Genomic DNA, 10,731 nt, shown 5'->3' with positions numbered 1-10,731 from the left:
CCGTTCACTTGACCACCACGAGGCCACCAAGGTCCATGGGTCAGAATTGATCCCTCGCCGTCCCTGACAAATGATGTTGTCTGCTGCTGCGGTACGACGTGAAGCCGCGTTGGCGACTCGCAGCCTTTCGTTCGCCCCTCCGCCGCCGGTGCCGCCTCGCCGCGTGGTAGTCACTGGACTGGGCGCTGTGACTCCGTTCGGCGTCGGTGTTTCGCGTGCGTGGGAGAAGGTGTTGGACTCGCAATGTGCCATTCACGTACGACCTTCACGTTGCGTTGCATGAGGGATGTTGGTTTTGACGAGGACGGGGTTGTGAATTCCAGACGCTCGGTATGCTGCTGGATTCGGGACTCAACTGCACGGTGGGTGCGACGGTGCCGAGGGGGGATGAGGACGGGGCCTTCCACACGACGGACTGGACGAACCCCAAGAGTTTGCGTGCTCAAGAGGTGGATCACGTCGCCATGGCGCTGGCTGCAGGTTGGTCACGATCTGTTGCTGTTGGGGGTTTGGTAGGCGTGCAGTGAAGATGACAAATTGTTGATTTTAAAATGCGGCCAACAGCTGAGGAAGCTTTAAAGGACTCGGGGTGGAGCCCCCAGTCGGACGAAGAGCGCGAACGAGCGGTAGGGTGCTGGTTTTGTGAATGATTATTTGTCTGGCGACTTCGTAGCTGACACAGTTTATGGTGTTGTTGATAGGGTGTGGCTATCGGTGCTGCCTGTGGCAACCTTCAAGAGGTCATGGACGTTGGCCAGCTCATCAAGGAAAAGGTGCTAGCGCGCATAGGAATGCCCAAAACGTTCAATTGCCTGATGCAATTTTGGTTTTTGCTTTCTCCTTCCAGAAATTTCGCCGAGTTACACCTTTTTTCGTGCCACGAATTTTGATCAATCTGGCTGCGGGCCATGTCAGTATTGAGCATGGACTAAAGGTAACGCTCCTCTTACTCAGCCGTTAGCTTCTTGTATCGACCTTACGTGATATTTGTACGCTCTGCGATCGACTGCTGTTTTCAATGACATAGGGCCCCGTCCATTCTTGCGTGACGGCATGCGCTACTGGCAGTCACAGCATCGGTGACGCTGCCCGCTTCATTCAGCATGGAGACGCTGATGTGATGGTTGCTGGAGGCACTGAACCTTCCATCAACGAGATGGCCATTTGTGCTTTCGACCGTCCACGGGCTCTATCTACGAAGGTTAGTCGGGTTGCATTAACATATTTGTTTGGTACGCTCGATATTGACGTGTGGTTCCGAACAGTACAACGATCGCCCTAAAGAAGCATCGCGGCCGTTTGACGCGAAGCGTGATGGATTCGTCATGGGTGAAGGCGCTGGCATTGTTGTTCTTGAGGTATGGCTAGTACCTGCAGTGTAACTCGTACATGCAGGCTCTAAGCGTTTGATTACAATTTTACTTGTTGGTGACGATGTAGGAATACGAACACGCCAAGAAACGTGGGGCCCGGATCTACGCTGAGCTGCGGGGATACGGTCTTAGTGGCGACGGCAGTCACATCACGGCTCCTCTACAAAACGGTGATGGCGCTCGCCGCGCTATGCAGTCCGCAGTTGCGCAGTCTGGACTCGCTCTTTCCGATATCGGCCACATCAACGCACACGCGGCCGGTACGCCCCTCGGCGACCGCGCCGAAAACAAGGCTATCAAAACCCTTTTCGGCGAACAGGCCTATCGGCTCGGAGTATCGTCCACGAAGGTACGCAATATGCAGCTCATTCAGTGCTGGTTCGCGTCAACTAATGTTTCACAATCGATTGTGGTGTGGACAGGGGTCTGTTGGTCACCTGCAGGGCTCGGCAGGTGCCGTGGAGGCAATTTTCGCGATCAAGGCACTTCACCACGTAAGTTTGATGCTGGTACTGTGTGTTTTATGTATTGGACTGTTCAAACTAACAAACTCCTCACTCAATGATGTCCGAACAGAACGTGATGCCTCCAACTCTCAACCTGACGGAAACAACCGAGGAGTTCACGCTCAACTACATCCCACACCAACCACAGGAGAAGGTGCTTCACGCCGTCATGTCCAACTCGTTCGGTTTCGGAGGAACCAACGCCAGCCTCTTGTTTGCTAAGTAGTCGCCGTCACCAACCAATCATTTGTGCATCAGTCCAGAGAGCAACCGTCGGCTTCAACTTGCAAGCTGTTCACCAAGTTGGTTTCCAATCTCTGCAGTACAATAGATTCTTCAACAAGCTGTTCCTCGTTTGCGCAGGCGATATACCGGGCTCTTACAAATGCTGCACAGAGATGTCCTTCCCCGGAACATTCACTGATTATAATTCAGTCTTGGCACACCTCATTGGTTGTGGCTCGAGCGCGAGGAAGCAAGGAAGGTGAGAATGGGCGAGTCGGCAGCAGGCGACGTTGAAGTTTTTTAGTCGTAAACCTCGCACGCAGTACATGTAATTCATTCTGGAGTGACTCGATTCGCCCAACGAGAATCCCGCGTCGCCGAAATGGGCACTGCCACTAAAGCAATCACTGGAGCCCGCTCATACGGCTTTCATGTGGGCCATAATGGTACGCCTCTGTCTCATGTCGATGCCGGCGTCAAACGGCTCGATCAAGGCTTCGAACGCCATGGCACATCCCCAACACCAACTCCAGTCGAAAAGCACTCGAATCGTTACGTCCGGGCGCTTGATTTTGAGTTCTTTCAAGCGCTGGATGAGTCAGAGCGTACATGCCCATGCGTACAATCGCGCCCCGTTCCACATTCTCGAGGTTACGCAGAACTTCCGCCATGTCCTCGCTGTCGGGATCGCAGAAGCGGATGCGAGGGACAGCGTCCAAGATCTCCTTGACCTTGGGCCACTTAGCGACGAATGTCTGGTATCGGACGACTGGCTTGCCATCCTTGTTCATATGTCGGCACACGCCAGCCAAGATGGTGTCGACAGGCGGCGTGCACCGCCAAATAGCACAGCAATGGGGGAGGGGCTGCGACCGAGTCATCGCCTGCCTTTCTCGTAGCACGCAGGTTCGCCACGTGACTTTTTTTTGTATGTCGGAGATTAGATTCTAGTATACTTGGCCTTCCACCATGCTGCGTCGGGCGTCGTCTTCTTCTGCGGCTCGTGGCTTCTCGACGCTCTCATTCGCGGCACCACCGCCTGCACCCAATCGCCGCGTGGTCGTAACTGGCCTGGGCGCTGTCACTCCGTTCGGTGTCGGCGTCTCGCGCTCGTGGGATGCGCTGCTGGACGCGAAGTGTGCCATCCAAGTATGTTACAGTCGCAGTTGACGAGTTTAAACGCATTGTAGTGACACATTGGTGTTGTTGTTGTGACTCGTAGATGGTGAACGCTCTGGCAGACACGGGACTCCAGTGCACCATTGGCGGGACGGTGCCCCGAGGAGAAGGAGACGGGGCGTTCCGCACGAAAGACTGGGTCAATTTAAAGAGCCTCCGTTCGCAGGAGCCCGACTTTATCGCGTTCACATTGGCGGCAGGTTGGAACTAAATGGTTCGTGTGTTGTAAAGCATTGGAGGTGAAGCTGATGCTGTTGTGCTTTGTGTGTTGCAGCTGACGAGGCTTTGAAGGACTCGGGATGGAGCCCCCAGTCGGACGAAGAACGCGAACGAGCGGTAGGGAGCTCGTTCGAGAATATTTATTTGTCGGACGAGTTGATAGCTGACAGTTATGGTTTTCTTAAAAGGGTGTGGCTATTGGTGCGGGTATGGGCAATATCCAGGAGGTCATGGACGTCGGCCAGCTCATTAAGGACAAGGTACGGATCGTTGGCAACGTGTTGACACGAACCACACTAATTTCCCAATCAAAATGTATTTCGCCTTCAGAAATACCGCCGTGTCTCGCCGTTTTTCGTGACGAGGATTCTCATCAACCTTGCGGCAGGTCACGTGAGCATTGAGCATGGACTCAAGGTACGGACGGGGCAGCCGTCAGTAGACACCGATGAATGTTCCTTGACCAGAATATGTCGCTATGATTACTCTAATAGGGACCGAACCACTCGTGCGTGACGGCATGCGCTACGGGCAGCCACAGCATCGGTGATGCTGCGAATTTAATTCGCCACGGAAATGCCGATGTGATGGTTGCCGGAGGAACCGAAGCCTCACTCAATGAGATCTCTATCTGCGCTTTCTTGCGTGCGCAAGCTTTGTCCACCAAGGTAAGGCATTATTGCACCTCAATCATTATTAGTGAATTTTGCTGGTAGAAGTTGGTGTGCTAACCCTGGATAAATGTCATGTGCTTGCAAAAAGTTCAACGACCGTCCGCAAGAAGCATCGCGACCATTTGACGCACAGCGCGACGGATTTGTGATGGGTGAAGGGGCTGGTGTTGTTGTGCTCGAGGTGCAGAAATTGCCTGTTGCATTGTCCATCCAAACATCGTCATCTCACTGTCATGTAATATTGCTTTAAATCTGTAGGAATACGAGCACGCCAAGAAGCGTGGTGCCCGAATTTATGCTGAAGTACGGGGTTATGGTCTGAGTGGTGACAGTAACCACATTACGGCCCCCCTTGAAACTGGCGATGGTGCTCGACGAGCTATGCAATCGGCGCTTGCGCAGTCTGGACTTGCGTTGTCAGATATTGGGTACATCAACGCTCACGCGACTTCAACCCCGTTGGGCGACCGCGCTGAAAACGCGGCTGTAAAAGAGCTTTTCGGTGAACATGCTAGTCAGCTTGGGATGTCGTCAACGAAGGTGCATACCTTTTGATGAGAAAACGTATCCTTGCATTGATTCATGCTCACTACTTTTTGTTGGTATCAGGGAGCTATCGGCCACTTGCTTGGCGCAGCTGGTGCCGTTGAGGCAATCTTTTCGATCAAAGCCCTTCACCATGTAAGTTCTTGATGATCTCGAAGTCTTTACTGCATATGTTTACCATTGACAACACACTTCATGGTGAATAATTGCTGCACAGAATGTGATGCCTCCAACGCTCAACCTAACTGAGACCACAGAGGAGTTCACGTTGAATTACGTGCCAAATCAGCCTCAGGAGAAGGAGCTGCGCGCAGTTCTCACAAACTCGTTTGGTTTCGGAGGAACCAACGCCAGCATTTTATTCGCCAAGTAGATGTAGGCAAGTTGTGCTAGGACGTGAAAAATACCCAGGGCAATGCACTGCTAGAAACCGAATCAATCTCAGCATGAGCTAAGCTGGCATTTGGTATCGAACATCAGCCTTCTCGGGTGGGTCAAACTTCTCCGCTATAATGTCGCGCGGGGGGGATTCCTTCAAGGCAACCTGCATCCGCGAGTGCGAGAGTGGCAGGTATGCGTAGCTGCTACTGCGATATTCCTCGACTTTCTTTCGAGCCATCTACACACACGCATCAAATATGTGTCAGGTTCAATTGGTTCGGTATACACACACGACGCTTGCACAACACAAAGTTGTCAACGTACCGTAGCTTCACGTTCCATGCGTGATCTCTCCAGTGTCATCCTCTCCAGTGCCGTTCGAAGTTCGCGCTCTTGTCTATAAAATTGTTGCTGCTTTGAAAGCGCGACTGTCAGCTGCGCACTCAGCTCCGACACCTTTCGGTCGCTATCATCACAAGCGTGCTCTTGTTCGAGCAGCAACTCCTTTGCATCGCTCAGGTCCCGACTCAGTTGCTGGATCTGGAGCGAGAGAACCGAGCTCCTTGCATCTGTTTCCTGTCGACTCTTGTCAGCCCGTTTCCGTTCCTCCTTGAGGGACTGTATCCTTCCTCTCAAGCTCTCTACTTCAGCGATCAGTCTGACTTCGCTCCGTTCTCGCTCGCTATGGGAACTATCCAACGCCGAAGTTGCTTCCTTCTTCGCCTGCGATAACTTGTACTCCAACTCTGCGGCTTGAGCTTTCAGATCGCGATTTTGCTGATGCAGGACCTCAAATTCGTTCGTGAATCGGTTTGCACAGTCTGCCTTGACCTTATTCAGCTGATCATTGAGCAGTTGAACTTTGCGATGTTGCTCTTCACTCTCGTCTTTTGCCTCACGAGCCTCGGTGCGACGCATTTCTAACTCGCGCTCAAGCAAACTTATTCGTTCCTGTGTAGGTAGAGTACGCCAAGCGTTGTTAGTACGCCGTTCACATTCGCCACCTGGGCAACTACAACACATTTGGCTTTGTACGCACGTTCAACTCCTGTCCTCGGTCACGGAATTCAGTTCGTATTTTTGTCAGTGCATCTTCTTTCGATCGGATCCTTTCAAGGTATTCGGCTTCCAAGTGAGTTGACTGCGAAGCAAAACCAACGAATCAATTCATCAGCCTCTCTTCGTCCAAGGCTGAAAGATCTGCGTGAGAAAATGAGACGTACCATATCTCGGGCTTCCTCAGCTGTTGCGGCACGTTCACTCAGGTGTTGCAGCTTTTTCTAATGCACAAAGAGTCCACAAAACTACAAATTGGTATGACTGGCCTCACATGCTAATGGATATCCAACAGTCAAATTACCTCAAATGCGATACTTGCATCCTTTGATCGTCGGATCGCGTCCCCAAGTTTTTTGTCGGCCTCCTTCTGGTTCCTCACTGTAACTTCCACTTTGGAACGCACATCGATGAGCTCAGCATTGAGCGATCTTATCTCCTGCTCCCGACTGTTCATGTCAGATTCATGCTTGCGGACGACAGCAGTTAGGTTCTCTTCTTGACTTTTTACGTGTTCTGCAGCTTGCTGTCTCAGTCGCTCTAACAGTCTAGCAATCTCTCGTCGACTTTGCATCTCACGAGCAGCTACCTGCATAAACCAGCAGGGAAATGGACACCTTCAGTTAATCTCTACAATAAGCGCCACGGCCGGTCAGACTTGCAAACCTCTTCTTTTTCCAGGATAGCTTCTTCGACCTTTGCCTTGCAGTCTGATTCCAACTAATACAAACAAATACCGAATGTTAGTATTTCATGGATAAGTATTTTACCCTAGCAATCGCTAGGATTCATCCTTACCTCAGCGACTGCGTCCTCTCGCGTACAGTATTGTGTAAGTTGCTTCTCCATGCTGTTGAGAACGTTCAACATACCTTCGCAATCTTGACGCACAGCTTCTAATTCGGATTGCAGCCCGCTGTTGCGCTCCTGCAGCTCGCTCACGGCCTTATCCTTTTCCTCGAGCGCGTTCGTAAGTTCACGCAGGCGCACACACACGTTTTGATACCGCGTGGAAAAGGCCTCGTCCTTGTGCTCACCGTTCCTCTTCATCTTCTCTAACATTTCCTCATACTCGGCAAGCTGGTTCTCCAGGTCGCCACGCTCTTTGCGCACCTCGTCTGTCTGCTCCACCAGAGACTCCTTAGCGCTCTCCAGTTTTGCGATTGAAGCTGCGTAACGCTGTAGTTGTCGCTCACAATGCGTTTTCTCCTCTCGAACTTGCGAGCAAGCGTCACGCAGCTCCTGCAGCGCTAGTGTAGCTTCGTTAAAATTCTGCCCCATAACCTGCAGCTGCTGGTCTCTATCCGTAAGCTCCTTCTTCATGGCACCAATCTCGTCGTCCTGAAGCGAGACCTGCTCCATCAGCATATTGTTCTCCGCCATCAGCACGTCGATTCTCTCGTTGATTTCCTGCAAATACTCTCCATCTCCCTGCATATTTAGCAAATCGTCGTTCATCGCGTGCATCTCCTTCGGCTCGCTCTGCATACGAAGCACCATCTTCTCTCCCGCGACCTCTAGTTCTCTACACAATTCAACAAACATGTCAACAATCACACTCGCGTTTCAACCCTCTACACATTTTCTTACTGTCTCAACGCCGTGTTCTCCTTCGCGAGCCCCTCAGCTCTAGCTGCAACTCGCTCCATTGCCTTTCTATTATCTCCCAAAGCCGTTTCCTGCAGCATCCAACCCATAACAGCACACAGTAGCATTAAAAATCCGCGCGAATTGTCTCTAATGCCAGCTCAGTGCCCACCAGCTCCTGCATCTTGAGGTCGTAGGCCTGCAGCAGCGGGTTCGTGTACTCGGAGGCTGTGAGCCAGGGCGCAAGTCGCTCGCGCGGCTCGTCGTCGTTCTGCGTGGCGTCCGTCAGAGTCTTGAGCCTCTCCAGCTCCCCATAGTGCTGCAAGAGCCCTCGCAACTGCACCAAGAGCCTCTCCGCGTAGCTCCGGAGGAAGTCCCTCTCATCCGCGAGCCTCGCGCTCTGCACGCAGCAGCCAGCGACGCAGGCAGGCGGCGAAGGCGCCACAACAGACTTCACATTTGCCACAGGCTTCGGGTGCAGTTGCAGCCGCCCCTGTGTCTCCAGGCGCCGCGAACGCTCCGCCTGAGGGCCGCCATCCTCGGCCATAGTCGAAGTCGTACCAGCGTCGCTTCAAGTGGTTTCGTTTGTATGACTCTAGATGAGTTATGCACTAACGTAGTATGCGACATGAACAGGGCAGTATTTCAGCGAATCAGGAATGACCAGCATTTCATCCACTGGTGACTGGGGCATTCGGAGAGTAGCCAAGCAGCACAGCAAGCCAAGAGCCAAGATGCCGACCGTGGGGGTGAAGCGCGACGAGCTGTTCGCGGCCTTGGGCCAGACGTACACGGACGAGGAGTTCGACGTGCTGTGCTTCGAGTTTGGCATTGAGCTGGACGACATCACGAGCGAGAAGCAGCTCAAGCAGCGCGAACAGGGCCAGACCAAGGACCATTCGGCCCACTCGGATGCTGTGCTCTACAAGATCGATGTGCCGGCCAACCGCTACGACCTGCTGTGTGTGGAAGGCATCGCCCGGGCGCTGCGCATCTTCCTGGAGAAGGAGCGTCCGCCCGTGTACACGCTGGCGCCTCGTGCCGAGGGCCCGCACCACATCACGGTCAAGCCCAACACCAAGGTGGGGGCAATGGAGTTTTTATTAACTATTAGAGGTTGAAGAACTGAGAGTGCTGGTCATTGTGCTGCAGCTGGTGCGCCCGTATGTGGTGTCCGCCGTGCTGCGCGACGTGCAGTTCACGCAGGAGCGCTACGACAGCTTCATCGACCTGCAGGACAAGCTGCACCAGAACATCTGCCGGCGCCGCACGCTTGTGGCTATTGGCACGCACGACCTGGACTCTGTGGCGGGTCCTTTCACGTACAATGTGCGTGGGTGTGGGGCAATAGGGTCAAGTTGTGGTGTTGATTGTTTTATTTTGGATGTGACTGCAGGCGCTGCCCCCGAACGAAATCAAGTTCCAGCCGCTGAGCCAGGAGAAGGAGTTTGAGGCCAAGGAGCTGCTGGACTTCTACCGCACCAACCCGGATGTGAAGCACATCAAGCCGTACACGGACATCATCTACGACTCGCCGGTGTACCCGGTGATCACGGACAAGAACGGCGTGGTGCTGTCGCTGCCGCCGATTATTAACGGTGAGCACTCGAAGATCTCGCTCAACACCAAGAATGTGTTCATTGAGTGCACGGCGACGGACATCACCAAGGCCAAGGTCGTGCTCAACACGATGATCGCCATGTTCTCCGAGTACTGCGCTAAGCCCTTCACGGTGGAGCCCGTGCAAGTAATCTACGAAGACGAGACGGTGAACCCGACGGAGATGACGCCGGACCTTGCCAAGCGCTCAGTGGAGGTGCAGATCAAGAACATCTATTCGATGCTCTTCGGCAAGGGTGAGCCCATCAACCTAAACGTTGACCGGATGTGCAAGCTGTGCGACAAGATGCAGCTCGACGCCAAGCCGTCGGGCAACGGAAAGACCATTATTGCGGAGGTGCCTATTACTCGTTCGGACATTCTGCACCCTGTGGATGTGATCGAGGATGTGGGTATCGCTTACGGCTTCAACAACATCCCGCTTACGATTCCCCACACGCAGACCATCGGTATGGCGCAGCCTCTTAACAAACTGGGCGACCTTCTCCGCGATGAGATCAGCCGTTCTGGCTACATCGAGCTGCTCACCCACGGACTGTGCTCACACAAGGAGAACTTCGAGTACTTGAACCGTGAGGATGATGGCAAGACCGCCGTTGTGCTGTCCAACCCCGCCACTGTTGAGTTCGAGGTTGTGCGTACGTCCATGCTGCCCGGTGTGTTGAAGACCATCCAGAACAACAAGGCCATGTCGATCAAGGAGGGCCTGAAGCTGTTCGAGGTCTCGGATGTCGTGGTGATCGATGATAACACGGATGTTGGTGCCAAGAATGTGCGTCGCATTTGCGCGGCCTACACAGGCCCGACGGACGGTTTCGAGGTCATTCACGGTCTTGTTGACCGCATCATGCAGCTAATGGGCATTCCGTCCGAACTGGAGATGCCTGCCGGCACGAAGGAGTACTACACCATCACGCCTGCGGAGGAGCGCACATACTTCCCTGGCCGGTGCGCGTACCTGATGCTGCAGAAGGAGGACGCCAAGCCGCTTCGCCTCGGTACGTTCGGTGTGCTGCACCCGCAGGTGCTGAAGAACTTCGACTTGCTCAACCCGACTTCCGTTCTGGAGATGGACCTGGAGCCTCTGGTCTAAGCTCAGACTAGGAGGCAAAGAGAGGCGAGTGCGCGTGCCGAAAGAGGTGACCCCGCGTGAGAAGAAATATGGTAGACAGCCAGTCGTGGGCTAGATGAGGACGGCGTGGCGAGCTAGTGTGGCAGGTAAAGCGCAGTGATGCGAATCCACACGTGCAGTGTGCTTTGTGTGGGTTGGTCTTGGGTTGATTTGTCATGGCAGTTGTCTGGATGCTGGAATGTGCTTGACAAGGTAGACCACTAAAAATATGCATGTTCAGCATGACTTTTATC

The 10,731-nt window shown here is 53.5% G+C and overlaps 4 protein-coding genes across 4 annotated transcripts; 3 read left to right on the top strand and 1 right to left on the bottom strand.

The window, feature by feature from the left end:
• Positions 1-70: 70 nt before the first annotated feature.
• Positions 71-2,105, top strand: KRP23_8795 (3-oxoacyl-[acyl-carrier-protein] synthase, mitochondrial; the record flags this gene model as incomplete). Its single annotated transcript, XM_067894283.1, has 10 exons — positions 71-256; positions 324-480; positions 565-626; positions 702-773; positions 848-934; positions 1,028-1,201; positions 1,266-1,358; positions 1,441-1,722; positions 1,796-1,867; positions 1,950-2,105. The coding sequence occupies 10 exons, from the start codon at positions 71-73 to the stop codon at positions 2,103-2,105; spliced, it is 1,341 nt and encodes a 446-aa protein (XP_067743732.1).
• A 968-nt stretch (positions 2,106-3,073) lies between these two features.
• Positions 3,074-5,095, top strand: KRP23_8794 (3-oxoacyl-[acyl-carrier-protein] synthase, mitochondrial; the record flags this gene model as incomplete). The annotated part of the gene is made up of 10 exons (XM_067894282.1): positions 3,074-3,253; positions 3,327-3,483; positions 3,558-3,619; positions 3,691-3,762; positions 3,833-3,919; positions 3,997-4,170; positions 4,265-4,357; positions 4,435-4,716; positions 4,786-4,857; positions 4,940-5,095. The coding sequence occupies 10 exons, from the start codon at positions 3,074-3,076 to the stop codon at positions 5,093-5,095; spliced, it is 1,335 nt and encodes a 444-aa protein (XP_067743731.1).
• Positions 5,096-5,173: 78 nt separating this feature from the next.
• KRP23_8793 (Laminin subunit alpha-1) lies at positions 5,174-8,293 on the bottom strand (the record flags this gene model as incomplete). Its single annotated transcript, XM_067894281.1, has 9 exons — positions 5,174-5,341; positions 5,428-6,054; positions 6,143-6,244; positions 6,327-6,383; positions 6,464-6,748; positions 6,826-6,879; positions 6,958-7,684; positions 7,750-7,838; positions 7,919-8,293. The coding sequence occupies 9 exons, from the start codon at positions 8,291-8,293 to the stop codon at positions 5,174-5,176; spliced, it is 2,484 nt and encodes an 827-aa protein (XP_067743730.1).
• Positions 8,294-8,480: 187 nt separating this feature from the next.
• KRP23_8792 (Phenylalanine--tRNA ligase beta subunit) lies at positions 8,481-10,459 on the top strand (the record flags this gene model as incomplete). Its single annotated transcript, XM_067894280.1, has 3 exons — positions 8,481-8,828; positions 8,899-9,075; positions 9,143-10,459. The coding sequence occupies 3 exons, from the start codon at positions 8,481-8,483 to the stop codon at positions 10,457-10,459; spliced, it is 1,842 nt and encodes a 613-aa protein (XP_067743729.1).
• Positions 10,460-10,731: the final 272 nt, after the last annotated feature.

The sequence above is a fragment of the Phytophthora ramorum genome, assembly GCF_020800215.1.
Source record: "Phytophthora ramorum isolate Pr-102 chromosome Unknown Phyram_PR-102_s0007, whole genome shotgun sequence".
NCBI classification, from domain to species: Eukaryota; Oomycota; class Peronosporomycetes; order Peronosporales; family Peronosporaceae; genus Phytophthora; species Phytophthora ramorum.
This window is presented reverse-complemented; position numbering and strand designations above follow the sequence as displayed.